At 33.1% G+C, this 15,958-nt stretch overlaps 2 protein-coding genes and 1 long non-coding RNA gene across 3 annotated transcripts in view; 1 reads left to right on the forward strand and 2 right to left on the reverse strand.

The window, feature by feature from the left end:
* The window catches only part of LOC135833764 (uncharacterized), a 265,501-nt gene that overhangs the window by 216,805 nt on the left and 32,738 nt on the right, over positions 1-15,958 (reverse strand). The window lies entirely within an intron of this gene.
* Positions 1,263-5,534, reverse strand: LOC135833738 (tetracycline resistance protein, class C-like). Its single transcript, XM_065347498.1, has 6 exons — positions 4,292-5,534; positions 4,058-4,159; positions 2,519-2,656; positions 2,354-2,437; positions 2,126-2,279; positions 1,263-1,433 (listed from the first exon to the last, which is right to left on the reverse strand). Exons 1-6 carry the CDS (start codon positions 5,103-5,105, stop codon positions 1,349-1,351), a joined length of 1,377 nt encoding a protein of 458 aa, XP_065203570.1. The 5' UTR covers positions 5,106-5,534; the 3' UTR covers positions 1,263-1,348.
* On the forward strand, positions 8,958-15,693 carry LOC135833731 (esterase E4-like). Its single transcript, XM_065347487.1, has 10 exons — positions 8,958-9,230; positions 9,712-9,819; positions 10,414-10,554; positions 13,748-13,901; positions 14,055-14,240; positions 14,325-14,666; positions 14,802-14,989; positions 15,076-15,211; positions 15,289-15,415; positions 15,496-15,693. Exons 1-10 carry the CDS (start codon positions 9,054-9,056, stop codon positions 15,650-15,652), a joined length of 1,716 nt encoding a protein of 571 aa, XP_065203559.1. The 5' UTR covers positions 8,958-9,053; the 3' UTR covers positions 15,653-15,693.

Below are 15,958 nucleotides of genomic sequence, written 5' to 3' on the forward strand. Positions count from 1 at the left end.
GATTTAAAAAAAATAAATAAATAAAGTGAAAATTCAGGTTTGTTTTTTTCACATTGTTGGGGCTCGTATACTCAATTTTTTCAACAAAAAAAAAATGAAAGTAAAAAAAGTAACCTTGGTAACAAAAAACGATCGAAAAACTGACCAAAAAGTAACCGAAAACGTGACAAAACACAATTAAAACAATTTAAAACAAATTTAATGCAGACAAAAAATTGACTACAAAAAACAGCACATTTCAAATTGAAACGTGTTTGGTTACTAATTTTAAAAAATTTGGCCAAGTATTTAAGAATTTTTTGTAAAAAAAAAGCGAGACATTTTGGCAATTTTCAACAAAAAAAAAAATAATTTTTCAAACAGACAAAAAATAAAATTTTGACCAAAAAGGGAGATTTTGGCGATTTTAGCAAAAGGAAGGGATTTTGTCAATTTCTGGCAAAAGACAAGACTTTTATTTAACCAATTTTCAGAAAAAAGTAGAATTTATTGAAATTATTTGTAAAAAAAAAATAATAAAAAATGTTCTGCCATTTTGATGGAAAGCAAAACTCGTTTTCTTTTTTGAATTTGGCAATTTATGGCAGAAAGTAGGACTTTGACAAGACAAAAAAATGAGATATGTAATTAGGTAGGTAATTCATGAAAAAAATTAGGCTTGCAAGCAATTTTACTTGAAAGCAAAAAATTTTTAAAAACAACACTGACAATTTTAGTAGAAATGTTTTTGATAGGCAAGTAAATAGTGCCAAAAAAGATACTTTCTGTGAATTTCTGGCAAGAAAACAAAATTTTTGGACAATTTTTCAAAAAATGTGAGACTTTTTGAATTTTTTTTTTGTTGCAAAAAAGACACTTCTTAGCTCTTTTTTTTGACAATGTTGACAATAGACGAGTTTTTTGATATTTTTGGCAAAAAGTGATACTCTGACAGCTCCAACAATGGGAACAGTAATTCCAGGTTTCAAAGAACTTCTATCGACTTTCATAAGCCCCAGTACCGAGTCTGATCTCATTGCGTTCAAAAATATCCCAAAAACATCACAAGTGGTTCTTATGGGTTATCGTTTCACATAATACAAAAACGTACCTATTTCATCCCACGTCAAAAGTCGAAAACAGCTGGATTTACGCAGCGAAGGCTACCAGCGGATCAATTTAAATAAATTCATGCAAATTCATTGCCAATAACACACTTCATCATGACTTCATGAGTGATTGTGCCAGAATATTTCAAGTGGGTAGCACAAAAAAATACGAACTAATGGCAAAAAAAATACATAATATTATAATTTCAATTATATACATCCAAATGATCTCCGCAATTTTTCTTGAGAAATGAAGGCAGTTATTTAACGCAAGAAGCCATGGGTTCTTCTTCTTTGGTAACAGGTTTTGAACTAGCAAATTTTTTGCTAAGAAAGTACGATCCCCTGAAATGAAAATTACACAAATTTATTCTGTGCTAAAAGAGAACATAATAAATAAGACAACTTTTTGGACTAGCAGTCTCCGATTCGAACGAAACAAGTCTAGATCAAAAAAGAATATCCTAAAACACCCGTAACCAAAATTTTGAAAGCTGAAGTTGATTTTTGACGAATTTCATAAAATTCAAAAAAATTGCTTCAAGAGAAATTTATGAATTTATGTATAAAATATGAATTTTTTGGAGCAAAGTGAACCGATGTGAATAATTTCTTCAATTCAACTTCCACACATCAATACTATATAGTTTTTGGGTCATTCTGGAGTCTCCAGCAATTTTTCAATTTTCTCCAGAAATTTCAAATCGTTCTGGAAGAACCAGAAATGAACTTTAGAACAACTCGGTTTGGTAGACGCTTACAGGACACCTTCTCGACCTTTTTCAGAGCCTCAGCGGTTACTCCAAAATCTCAGGAGTGCCAGTATTGCCAGTAAACAGCAGAAAAACGAATCAAATTTTCAAAAATCCGACTTGAAAGAAATTATCACAATTCGATTTTTTTTCAGAGCCTTCAGAAAGATTTGAAATTTTTGGAGAAATTTGAAAACTCGCTGAAGACTTAAGAAATGTCAACTTGCGATTGTTTTTGAAAACCACTCGTTATGAAATGATGATTACGTATTTCTATACACTTACACAAAACAGAGAAAAATCGTAACATTGAGCACAATACTCAGCAGACAAAAAGCAGATGGAAGAACATCGAACGTAATTTGGAGTACTTTATTATACATATAATAACTGAATGGCACCAATAACATGAAAGCTCCATTAACAGCGTTCAATCGTCCTAAAAATTGAGAAATATGAGAAAAAAAATAAATATTCAGCATTCGTTCAACCAATTTTGAAAATTCCACTCACCCAACTCGCTTTTATCGTAATATTTGCTCATGAATGATATGCTAACTGTGTAAACTGTGCCATGAAACATATCCATCACAGGAACTATACAAACGACGAAGAAAAATCATTGACTTTGAACATTTTATGATCCTAATTTCAACCATCAAACTTTCACCAATTTACTTGTATAAAGTTGCCAATTTTCAAAGGCAAATAGCAGTCCAGTGATGGCCATCGTGTCGCACACTGTTGCCAGGATGCCGATCAATCCGTCGTGTATTTTTAAACGCTTACTCAGCACAAATGAGCAAAACAAGGCACCTATAAAACATACATATAATAAATACTTGAAAATTAACCATTAGAACTAGCATCCTCTGATTAGAACTAGATCAAATTATCAGATCAAATAAGCATGTTCTAAAACCTTCTGTAACCAAAATTTCAAGACCTGAAGTTCATTTTTGAACTTTTGGTAAATTTTTGAAAATTTTAAAGGCTTAAAAAAGTTGTTTCAAAGGCGATTTTCAAACTTTTTCGAGAGATATAAATTTTTTACAGGATAGTGAACCCATAATTTTTGGTCCTAGAGTTCATTTTCAGATTTTTGGCAAATTTTTGAAAATTTCAAAATTTTAAAAAAGCTGTTTTACCTTTAAGTGTGATTTTCAAACTTTTTCAAGAAAAATAAATCTTTTTGAGGAAAGTAAACCAGAAATTTCAAGTCCTGATGTTCATTTTCGGATTTTTGGTAAATTTTTGAAAATTTTAAAGGCTTAAAAAAGTTGTTTCAAAGGCGATTTTCAAACTTTTTCGAGAGATATAAATTTTTTACAGGATAGTGAACCCATAATTTCTGGTCCTGGAGTTCATTTTCAGATTTTTGGCAAATTTTTGAAAATTTCAAAATTTCAAAAAAGCTGTTTTACCTTCAAGTGTGATTTTCAAACTTTTTCAAGAAATATAAATCTTTTCGAGGAAAGTAAACCAGAAATTTCAAGTCCTGATGTTCATTTTCGGATTTTTGGCAAATTTTTGAAAATTTTAAAACTTGAAAAAATCTGTTTTGAGGGCGATTTTCAAAATTTTTTGAGAAGTATGACTTTTCTGAGGAATTTGAACCAAAAATTTCCAGTCCTGAAATTCATTTTCAAATTTTTGGTGAATTTTTGGAAATTTAAAAACTTTAAAAAAGCTGTGTAAATGCGATTTTCAAACTTTTTCAAGAAATATATATTTTTTTAAGGAAAGTAAACCAAAAATTTCAATTTTTGAAATTCATTTTCGGTTTTTAGACGAATTTTTGAAAATTTAGAAAACTGCATTGACAATTTTTTTTTTGAAAAATATACACTTTTTGAGGATAGTGAACCAATGTAAATATGTAATTTCTCCAATTCAACTCTCGCACATAATTATTTTGCAGTTTTGGCCTATTCTGGACCCTCCAGCAATTTCTCAATTTTCTACAGAAATTTCAAATCTCTTAGGAGAGGCCAAAAATGGAGAGGGTGCCCAATAAACATCAAAGTTTCAAAAATCGCCTTCAAAACTGTTTTTTTTTTGAAATTTCTTAAATTTCCGAAAATGAACTCAAGGACCTGAAATCTGGGTTACGGGGGTTTTCAAACTATGCGGTTTCAATCATCTAAGCTTGGTTTCGTTCAATTCGTAGAGTGTTCTCTTCTTGAGTAATTCGTCACAAAAAAAAGTTCAACTTACCTAAAGTGGATGCAGAAAACTTAAAAAACACATATTTGCTGTACATTCGCTCATCCCATTGAAATCTACGTCTCAGATACACATATAATACTGACAATTCGCCTAAAAAAGATCAATATTCTCTCATTTTGTCACCGTTTTCGATGATTTCTTGCCACTTCAACATGCAGAAATATTCAAGAAATCACAAAAATTCAAAAAAAAATTGAAATAAATCGTAATGATGGGTCTTACCTACACTCGTGCAATTGATAGCCACATTAGCCACCAACAGCAACACGATAATCGTTCTCTTGCCGGCTAATTTTCTACTAAACGTAACTTTAAAACTATCAATGAGCAGCACACGTCTTAAACTGAACATTTGACCAAAACGTACTTTCTTTTCAACAGGCACGGACGTATCTCTGATCAAGATGACCGCAAGAATCAGCGAAATCACAGATAAAAGTAAGCATAATGCGTAAAAATACAAAAACCCAACCCAACGAAGAACGAATCCGAATCCACCTTTACCAGCAATCGTGCCCACTGCTCTTACAGCAGTGCTCAGAACAAGCCTCATGGTTCGATCCTCAGCATCGGATATATCGCATAAATAAGTCTGAGATATTATCAGCATCATGGCGATGCCTCCAGTGGTACTGTAAATGGTCACCCAAGATGCCACAGCAATCGATGGATTCCAGTGCCAAAAATAGGAATTCAAGCAACCCGATAATGCCCGCAGAAAGATACCGAAAAGTGAAATGAAAATCAGCGGTCTTCTTCGTCGACCAGCTTCATCACTCCAAATTGCAGCGAACATAGCGATTATCACAGATAAAAAAGAAGCCACTGAACCGTATTTGGAATTCACTTCTGTTACATATAGAAGGCCTTTTTTTTCGTCGTCGCATTGGGTATTTAAATCTGGTTCGATTAGATGATCGAGTCGACAAGTTTTCTGAAGCCATAAATTCGCATCTATTTCTTTCAGCCATTCCAGAACGATGATGAATAAGAAATAAGACGGTTCGATGGTGATAATTCTGAATATGTTTTTCATTCTGGAAAACCTGGGCAACCCAACGAATGAAAATATGAAACTAGACGAACCGAGAACTGATGGACATCGAGAATATGAGCAATTTCGTATACGAGTAAAACGGCATAACACGACGCGAGCAAAAACTAAAATATCACGTGCGAATTCTCTTCAACGGGTTCAAAAACCAAACAAGAATTTCTATACAAGCAATTCAAATTACGAGTAAACTTCACGTTATTATACATTTTCACTACGTGGATAAACTACGACATGCAAACTTCCAAAATTAACAACATTTGAGATGCTGATTTTTGAAAAAATTCGAAGAAAGGCTGATGAAATGCCACTATCGATTAAATCGAGTGGATATAACTGACAACTTCTATGAGCACCATATTGTGCAAGTCGAATAACCATCATTACCAATCGAACAAGTACCCACTACATCCATTCTAAGCATTTAAATAAGTAGTCAGGTAGCAAACCGATATTTTTTTAGAGGAGATACATTGAAGGCGAGATCTTTAGCTAGCTCTGCTTTATGATAATTTAAAAACCGGTCCGTCCCAGAATTAACCTTCGCAATATTTTTAATTTAATACAGAAAAGTATACGCAGCTTTCGTTCGAAAATTCACTAAACGAATTCCAAATCTCGTTGTTTTTATTTTTACAGCTTCAAATTCTGTTTTTGAATTTTTTGCCCAATCGTTCATTGAAGGAACAATACAGCTTGAAAATTTTCACTATGCAACAATATAATTTTCTACCCTTACAGATCAAGAAAAATTGAATGTAACTCGTCGTGTAGTTCTCCAGAATTTTTAAATTTCATCAAAAGGTGCAGAAATTAATTTGGGCAGCTAAAAATTGAGTTGTGGTTTATTCTCGCGACCTTTTCAACAAGTTTATTAACGTTTATGGGAAAATACCGCATACAAATGTAGGTATGCCAAATCGCAGAATTTTTTGAACCGAAAAAAAGCTCAACAGAATGAGCATGCAAAAATACATCACCAGCCAAAATTTCAGGTGTCAAAGTATTACATTCTTTTAATTTTTTGTGAATTTTTGAAAATCAACTTTGGGTCTCCAATGGAAAGTTCAAATTTGGTATGCATCCTGTTTTCGACCCCCCCCTCCCCCTCTCCCCCGGTTCCCATCCATCGAAAACGGTTTTGAACCATCGTGAGTCTTCTGAAGCCTAAAGCAAATTTCTGAAAGTTGAAATTTCCATAAGATTTTCCTAACGCGTCACAACAGGGCTCGAACCCAATTTATTTCCAAAAAAAAAGGTAACTGTAGTACTTGACCAAAAACAATTGAGAAAGAAACCAAAAAAATGGCAAAACGTGAGCCAACCATTTTAAATGCAGAAAAATATCATTTTTTAGAAAAAAACAACCACAACAACATTACAAGCTGAAATGTTTTGGTTTTTTATTCAAGAAAAAAAGTGTACGTAATTTTGACAGTTTTTGGATTTTTTTCAAAATTGATAATTTTGAACAATTTTGCTCAAAATTTAGAATTTTTGTAAATTTTTGAAAACTTTTGGCAAGAAGCAAAACTTTGACCGTTTTAGTCAAATTAAAGCAAGATTTTTAGCAATTATTAGCTAAAAGGTGATGTTTTGGCAATTTATGGCAAAAAAGAAGAATTATGGATTAGTTTTGGAAAAAAAGTAAACACTAAAACAATTTTTATAAAAAACCAAAAATTTTGGTCAAAAAGCATTTTAGCCAAACGCAGGACTTTTTTTTGACAATAATTATCGGAAAACAAAATATTTTTTCGCAGTTGTAGTCAATTTTGCTAAGCAGCGAGAATTCTTGTCAGTTTTTGTCAAAAAGCAGGACTGACAATTTTAAATGATGCTTTTTTGAAAAAAATGGGACTTCTTGATTTTTTTTTCGAGATAACGAAAAAAATTTTGTCCACTACATTTGAAAAAGTGAGATTTTTTGTCAAAAAGCTAGACTAAAAATTTTGAAAAAATTAGAATTTTTTGGTAATTATTCAATAATATGGGCAAAATAAGGACCTACTTTTTGGCAATTTCTGAAAAAAACCGGGACTTTGTGTAGTTTCAAAGCAAGTCATTTTCAATTTTAGAAAAAGCTGAACTTTTTAGCAATTATTGCCAAAAAAATTATACTTTTTCGCAAATTTTCTCGAATAAGCGAGATTTTTTTCCCAATTTTTGCGTAAAAAAACAAGTTTTTATGACATTTTTTTGACGAAAAACCGACATTTATTGGCATTTTTTTGAAGAAAAATCAAAACTTTTGAGTGAATTATTTTTAAAAAAATTGAGACTTTTTGGGAATTTTTTCGAAGAAGAGTCATTTTTTAGCAAAAACAAGACTAGACAAACATTAGAATTTTTCTTTTCTTCATAAAATTTAATTTTTGAAAATTTGTACTAAAAAAGAAAGCAACTTAAGTACATCATCAAAACGTTGATAATAAAACTTTTGCAAGTCTATGCAAGCTCCAGACCGACTCCAAACCACCTCCAATCGACTGGACCAAGTCCGAAACAGGGCATAGAGTAAAATATTTGTTTTCAAACTTCATCGGGTAAAATTTCATGCGAATTTCAACTTTTAAAAATTTGCTGAAGGCTCCAGAAACACTCAAAATGGTTCGAAACAGTTTCCAATCGATTCGAGAGGTGGAAAATAGGAAACAATGCAAATTTCAGCTTTCTGCGTAAATTTAAAAAAATATTGCGTGACATAGCGAATAAAAATTTGGTAGAATTTTAATTTTTTGTCAAGTACATTTTTGTCTCTAAAGATTTTTAAAAATTTACCAAAAATCGAAAAATGCACTTTCGTGTTTGAAATTTTAGCTGATGCTGTATTTTTATTTGCTGTTTTGTATTAAGCTTTGTCTGATACAAAATTTTTCTATCAGTTGGGATACCTTTCTTCATTCTTGATAAGAATTCATTTTTTTCTTTGGTCTATTGAGTACACTATGCACATCCATTTATTGTCTCCCTCTTTTCTATTCTACAATTTGATCAAGCTCTATTTGCTTGTATAAATTTTTATCAGTACTTACGTATTCGTTTTCCCACGTACTACGCAGAATTACATATGAAAATTTATTCTCGCGCACAAATATACAATAGATTGCTATACAGCTTGAACATTGATATTTGATAAGATTCAAATGAACACTTCACTCACCTAGAACAAAAAAAAAATTACAAGTCATTAATTTCATTGAATGATGAAATTTTTTATAATGCAAATTTTATAAAAATATGTACATATAATTCAAGTGATACACTTTTATTATTTATGAAAATATTTTCTCAAAAATTTCTGAAGCTAGGGTCACATGAAAAATTGGATTGGGATTCTTTGAATAATAATTCTGCAATTTTTCTAAACAAGTATTGAACCGATCTCTTTTTTTTTTAGAATTATCAACTTTCAATCTGATTTCTTCCAAAGAAATTTTTGAAAATTCATCTTCTAAATTACTTTCAGATATCAAAAGGGACAATATTTTACTCATATCAATTCAAAAAATTATTAAGGTGGTGATAAGTAGGTTGACGCTGTTCTATTTCCTTTTTCCTCATACTAATGTACCCACTTTCGCGTTCAACTTCCCTCTCAATGTCTCTCATTTTCCTCAAAGAGATTAAGCCTACAAAGTTATACTCCTTTTCACGAGGAAATTAAAATTACGTATCAATTATTAAACGAAAAGTACATATGACTATCAATCATACTTTAAAATTAGCTGCTGATTAATTAAGATTTTTAACGATTACGATAACCTTTTGATTCATACTCATATTTGCAACATAGATAAATCATAATGAGCCAGACTATCACATGAGTCTTGTCTGTTTACCTACAGTTGAACATATTGAGCATCTCGAATCCGAGCTTCATCAACTGAATCATTTAGTTAACGTACATACTACGAGAAAGTTATCGAAATGGGTTCGAATTCGTTCGTGTTCTTACTTTTCATTTTATTTAGCTGCGCAAATTGTGATTTTTTGTTACAACCACAGAATGGACAGATCGACGGGGGCAAAGTAAGGTTGAAGAAAAGCGAAAAATTCAATAATGCTCTGAATACGGGACACTACGAAGGAATTCTACGTTTAAAGGTAATTAAACTTTAATTTATTTTTTCCATCGCAGGCGTGACATGACACGAGAAAATTCACAATACCTACGTTATACGTGCCCTTTTTCAAAATGAGAAATGACTCATACCATAACACTTCTCAGCAAACAGTTGAATCAACTGATAACCTGTTGGACTGATAAGATTCTAAAATTTCTATTATACCTACTAATTCTTACACTATCGAAACGTGTGATTCACCCGGTAATCCAGAAATGGTGCAGCATGTCTCTCATCATGATTCAGATTCATGTGGCGAAAAAAAATAACGAAAAGATGAATTTCTAAAAAAAATGTGCTCGCACGATTCGATCCGAAATTTTACAATCTAAAACCTCGAGACATAAAATTTTAAATCTAGTCGATTAAACAACCAGGCTGCCTTGAAATGCAGTGAAAAGTCAAGGAGAAAGTAGTTTCTTTGTTTTTAATTCGCGATTTAACTCGACTATACTTCACAGAATGGAATTATCAATGGAACCATTGGATACACAAAGAGTGGAAGACAATACATGCAGTTTTATGGAATTCCGTTTGCAGAACCTCCAGTTGGAGAATTACGATTCAAGGTGAGCAAATTTTAACGCTTGAATACGCGATTCATTAAATAAAAATGTGTATGGTTTTGGTTCAGATTTTTCTACCAGAAAAAATCAAGTACTGAGTTTCGAAATTTTGAAATGAATGCTTTTAAAAATGTTTTAAAATCAATGAAACGCTAATTTTTCAAATTTTTGTGTATTCCACCCTCCCTCTTCCTCATTCTCAACAGGTCTCAAATGTGATTATTGAATACAATCCATACACTTCAATTTTTCATTGAAAAAAATTATCAAATAAGGTGAACTTTCGTTGTTTAAAAAAGTGCATAAATTTTCTCAAATTCTTGTAAGGTGAAAATTATTTTTCGAGGTTGGTCTTTTGTAGATCGAAAAGGAGAGTGCGATGCAAAAATGTTCAAGAAAACGAATTTCAATTTTTTTAGAATATTTAAACCTTCCCCCCACCCTTCACCCATAGTTTGAGACAAGATTCCGATACCATAAGCATTATTAAAGAGCTTGCTTCAATTTTTCAGTTAGAACATTTTTGGAAACGATAAAATTCGAACTTTGAAAGTAAAAGCCATCTTTAATCACAGTATTTTCTTTCTGCCATGATAGAATCCTGTACCAGCTAAACCATGGAACGGTATCAGGGATGCTTCTCAACCACCTCCAAAATGCATCCAACCCAATTATAGATCTGGAGGAGGACTGGCCGGACAAGAGGACTGTCTGTACCTGAACGTCTTCGTACCAAAAGTAAACCATATTTTTCGCAAAGTATAATAATCCGGTATATGACAATAGGAATAATCTCACCCCCTCCCCGCCCGATCCTCTGGGGCAACTTTTTTCTTAATAAAGGAGAGATTCTTAAGAACAGTTTGAAGCGAACTTGCCAAAACATAGTTGGCCTTACTCACAAAATGGCGGCCATTTTGATCGACGAGTCAGCCAAAAACGTAAATTTTGCTTTCCAGTATAAGTACTCGCACAAATTTTTTTTAATTCGGACAAATTTTTTTTAATTCGGACAAATTTTGTGCAAAAAAGCCCCTGACTGGCTCCAAAAAGGATTGAAATTGCCTGCAGTTGACTTCGAAACGTATTGAAATTAAGTTTGCAGTGTGAATTTCGGTTTTCCAACTCTATTGATGAAATGCTGTGGAAAATTCAAGTTTTAAAAATCTGCCGGAGGCTCCAGAACTGCTCAAAACGATTTTAAACCGTTTCCTATCGATTTTCAAGTCGAAAATAGAGTATATGCCAAATTTCAGCATTCTAGGTCAATTTGGTAAAATTTCGATTTTTTTTTTTTCAATTTTGACATAAATTTGATTTTTAAAAATTCATCGAAAAATACACTTTAGCACTTGAAATATCGGCTGGTGATAAAGGTTTGCATGTTCTTTCGACTTATAGCTATTCCAGTCCAAAAAATTTCGTGCGAGTCTTATGTTGGAACGTAAAATCTGCTAAGGCTCAACTTTTTTCGGGAAGTTTGCTTCAAACCTTTTTGAGCAGTTCTAGAGCCTCCAGCAGATTTTTGAAACTTGTTGAAAATCCAAAATTCAAGCTCTACTCTAACTTCAACAGGTGGATTTGAGTAATTTTATAGCCTCCAGTGAATTTTTGAGAATTCTTAGATCTTCCATCCGATTCATGAAACTAGGTACCTATTATGGTGTTTTTTTGGAAAACTGGAATTTCCAAAAAGTAGCTGGAAGCTTCAAAACGACTTGAAACCCCCTGTAGTCGACTTTGTATCGTATATTGAAATTAATTTGCAAGTAAATTTCGGCTATCTAACTCCATTTAATGAAGTTTTGTGAAAATTTAAAGTTCCAAAAACCTGCTTAAGGTTCCAGGAATTTTCAAAAAGTCACTGGAAGTTCTAAAATGATTTGAAAACCCATCAGCAATCGACTTGATAGCGTTTTGAAGTTGTGAAGTGCAAAGCCAATTTCGGATTTCCATTTCTATTTGGTAAAATGTTGTGGAAAATTAGAGCATTGAAAATCTGCTGAAGGCTCCAGTTATTTTCAATCCACCTGCAGTCGACTTCATAGAGTATAAATTCAAATTATTTTTCTGAGTGAATTTCGGCTTTATAACTCTATTTGATGAAATTTTGTGGAAATTTCGAGATTAAAAAATCTACTGGACGCTCCAAAAATTTTCAAAAAGTCACTGGAGGCTCCAAAATAACTTAAATCCACCAGCAGTCGACTTAATAATTTGTTTAAGCTGGATTTCAGGGTTAATTTCGGATTTCGAACTTGATTTGTCAAAATTTTAGGTTGTCAAAAATCTTCTGGAGACTCCAGAACTGCTCAAAACGGTTCGAAACTGCTTCCAATCCATTCAGCAGGTCGAAAATAAGGTTAGGGTCATTCCATGACAAATCGGCGGATTTTTGCACAAGGGGTCTTCGATTTTTTTCAAAATCAGATTATTTGTAGAGGTCATCAAACGATGACGAATGACGCAAACCGGACATTTTTTCGATTTTTTTTGACGGAGCTGTGGCTGTGGAGCTTCAAAGTTCTCCAAAATGGCCGAAAATGGAAAATTTCAGTTGCAAATTGCTCCGGTTGTACGTGGTATAGAATTTTGAACTTTTTTTCAAATTGTAGTACTTTGAGAGGGTAATCGACGAGTGATGTCAAAATCAGTGTTGCCACTTTCAAAAACCTAAAAAAATCGATTTTAAAACTTATAATTTAAATATAACCACGATCTCGGCGAATAAAAATTCTGAAAAAATTCTCAGTTTTAGTCCTTTTTATGTAGAATAACATATCAAAAAATTAGACTGGCATCTTTTTTCATTTTTGAGAAAAAAAAATTACAAGTTTTACAATTGCTGCAAAAGTACCATCCGAAACCTAAAAAATGAAAATTTTTGCATTTTTGAAATATTTTACCAATGTGTAGACGATAATGTGAAAAAAATCCCCCTCCCCCCATTTGTCAACGAATTGACAACATTGGTAAAATATTTCAAAAATGCAAAAATTTTCATTTTTTAGGTTTCGGATGGTACTTTTGCAGCAATTGTAAAACTTGTAATTTTTTTTTTCTCGAAAATAAAAAAAGATGCCAGTCTAATTTTTTGATATGTTATTCTACATAAAAAGGACTAAAACTGAGAATTTTTTCAGAATTTTTACTCGCCGAGATCGTGGTTATATTTAAATTATAAGTTTTAAAATCGATTTTTTTAGGTTTTTGAAAGTGGCAACACTGATTTTGACATCACTCGTCGATTACCCTCTCAAAGTACTACAATTTGAAAAAAAGTTCAAAATTCTATACCACGTACAACCGGAGCAATTTGCAACTGAAGTTTTCCATTTTCGGCCATTTTGGAGAACTTTGAAGCTCCACAGCCACAGCTCCGTCAAAAAAAATCGAAAAAATGTCCGGTTTGCGTCATTCGTCATCGTTTGATGACCTCTACAAATAATCTGATTTTGAAAAAAATCGAAGACCCCTCGTGCAAAAATCCGCCGATTTGGCATGGAATGACCCTCTATCAATTTGAAAAAATTTTGATTTTTTTCATTTTTCTTCTCAAGTTGGATTTTTAAAAATTCGCCAAAAATCGAAAAACACACATTAGAACTTGAAATTTCAAATGGTGATAATTTTTTGCATGCTCTTTCGATCTAGCTTTTCCAGTCTAAAAAATTTCGTGCATGTTCTATGTTGGAACGCAAAATCTGCGATTTTGGCTGATTTGTCAATCAGAATGACCGCCATTTTGTTAGCAAGGCAAACTTTTTTTTGGTAAGTCGGCTTTAAAATGTTCTTAGGATGTCTCCTTTAAGAAAAAAGTTGTCCCAGAAGATCGGCAGGTGGTTGGAATTATTCCCACTGTCATATGCCTGACCATATAAGACATCGACCAACCAACACCATTGAATAATTTCGATATTTTTACTCACAGGATTTATTTATCGCTTCCTCTGGTAAGATACCAGTAATGATCGGTATTCATGGAGGAGCATTTACAACTGGCGCTTGTATAGAATACACCCCTGATTACATAATGGAAAGAGACGTTATATTTGTAACAACGAATTACCGATTGAGTCTTTTAGGTAAGTGCATTGTTTCGTTCAAAAGCAACTTGAACTACATTAAGGGAAGTCAAGTCACCATGACCTAAAAATTGAAGGGGCAAAATCACAAGCTTTCTTTCAACGACGATTGCACAAAATAACGACATTGAAGAAAAAATTACGTTCTTTCAGGGTTCTTCGGTTTGAACAATGATCAACTCAGCGGTAATTTCGGACTGAAAGATCAATCTTTGGCCATCAGATGGGTGAGCAAAAATATCGCTAGATTTGGAGGCGATCCTCAAAACGTCACATTAATCGGCCAAAGCGCCGGCTCAGCTTCTGTACATTTACAAATGTTCTCTCCACTCAGCAAAGGTACGAGTATAAGCATGAACAATACAAAACAAATTTACTTTCATCCAAATCAACTACAAATACATGAAAATTATACATTTACAGGACTGTTTCAAAAAGCAATCATGCAAAGCGGCAGCGCATTTTCTCGTTGGGCTGTTGCAAATGAAACAACCACGAAGTATAAAAATAAGATAATTCTACAGAAAACCGGATGCGACTCAAACGATACTCTGGAAATACTCAAGTGTTTGCAAAGCGTACCAGCAGAAGATCTTACCGCCATTGGACTCCAATTCGATGGTGGTGTAAAACTCGCCCCTATAGTAGAGTCGAAGGTGAAAAATCGACCATTTTTGCCCGTGAAACCTGCTCCTGATACGTATCAGACTCGAGTGCCATGGCTCACTGGGGTAAATTCCGGAGAAGGTGCAATGTTCGTGCAAGGTATGTACAAGCAAAAGACGAAGTGTCAAATGTTAATCACCAAGGTGATGAAAATTTGGCACTTCGTCTTAAAAAAGTGCAAGAAAAAGATGAGCTGATTCAAAAACTACGATTTTTCTTTATGTATTTATTCAGGATACTTGAGTAATGGAACATGGATGGCCAAGCAAATAAATTCAAACAGAAGGAAGTACATTCCAAATCTAAATCAATATGATATCACAGCCAAACCCGAGGATATCGACACAGTCACTCAAAAAGTTATCGATTTTTACTTCGGGGCTGAAAAAATAGGACTGGATACAGCGAGCGAGTTGGTCAACGTAATAGAATTTTTTCAAGCCTAAATGATCAACGGATTTTGATCCGACTCCAATTTAAAAGCATTCAACAATAATTTGTTTTACAGATGATGACTGATTCAACCTTCATGCAGCCTTTTAGAAAAACTGTACAATCGAGCAATGAATCGCAATACGTCTATCTTTACGACCATGAAGGAACTTCCTCGTTTCTGTCGTACAATAATTTAACACTTTGCTTGGGTAAAGCATAGTTACATTTTTCCAACAAATGGGCAATTGGAAATAATTTATTAAAATGTCGTTGATTTTCAATGCAGGTGTCGGCCACGCCCACGAGCTCCCTCTGATCTACCGTCAGGAATCCTTTGAATCCCGATGGAACTTGCAGGATAAAAAAGTATCCAGTAATCTTTTGAAATTCTGGATTAATTTTGCTATTTCAGGGTAAGTAACGTATGATTGGAAAGAACATGTGCAGTTAATGACCTCAGTTTTGAATATCATTGTGTTCATTATTGTTTCAGAGATCCTAATAGGCACTGTGTGAAAAAAGTATGGAAACCAGTGCAATCTGAGGATATTGAATACTTGCACATTAAAACCGATTCTATGATAATGAAAAAGAATCCTTTTCAGGAAAGGTTTGAATTTTGGGAATCATTGCCAACAGGATGGAATTGATGAATGCGGTTTTCAATTTCAAATAAATTATACAGTGGTTTTCCTGGTGTTTTTCTATTCGTTTTTTTTTTTGCATGTACTTACCAATTCACCCAGGCCAATTAGGTACCTAAAGTCTACAGTCCAACTGTCAAAAAACAGATTTAGAAATCGAAACACAAAAAATAGCTTGCACAATGAAAATCAGTAGAATTTCAAAGTCCCGTTCGCACCCCCCCTCTCTCTCATCAAACGAGTAAAATTGAATTTTTGTAAAATTATTCAAAAGGACCTCTTACGACCAGTCAAAATGAATTAAAATTTCGC

This window comes from Planococcus citri, chromosome 2, assembly GCF_950023065.1.
Source record: "Planococcus citri chromosome 2, ihPlaCitr1.1, whole genome shotgun sequence".
Taxonomy (NCBI): Eukaryota; Metazoa; Arthropoda; class Insecta; order Hemiptera; family Pseudococcidae; genus Planococcus; species Planococcus citri.

Bases quoted from the DNA above. Each gene is read 5' to 3' on its own strand.
- LOC135833731 (XM_065347487.1), top strand. From the start codon at position 9,054: ATGGGTTCGAATTCGTTCGTGTTCTTACTTTTCATTTTATTTAGCTGC. The intron at 14,241-14,324 runs GTACGAGTATAA...ATACATTTACAG, and splicing joins GTTCTCTCCACTCAGCAAAG to GACTGTTTCAAAAAGCAATC. The intron at 14,667-14,801 runs GTATGTACAAGC...GTATTTATTCAG, and splicing joins AGGTGCAATGTTCGTGCAAG to GATACTTGAGTAATGGAACA.
- LOC135833738 (XM_065347498.1), bottom strand. From the start codon at position 5,105: ATGAAAAACATATTCAGAATTATCACCATCGAACCGTCTTATTTCTTA. The intron at 4,160-4,291 runs GTAAGACCCATC...GATCTTTTTTAG, and splicing joins TATCAATTGCACGAGTGTAG to GCGAATTGTCAGTATTATAT. The intron at 2,657-4,057 runs GTAAGTTGAACT...TATGTTTTATAG, and splicing joins GTTTTCTGCATCCACTTTAG to GTGCCTTGTTTTGCTCATTT.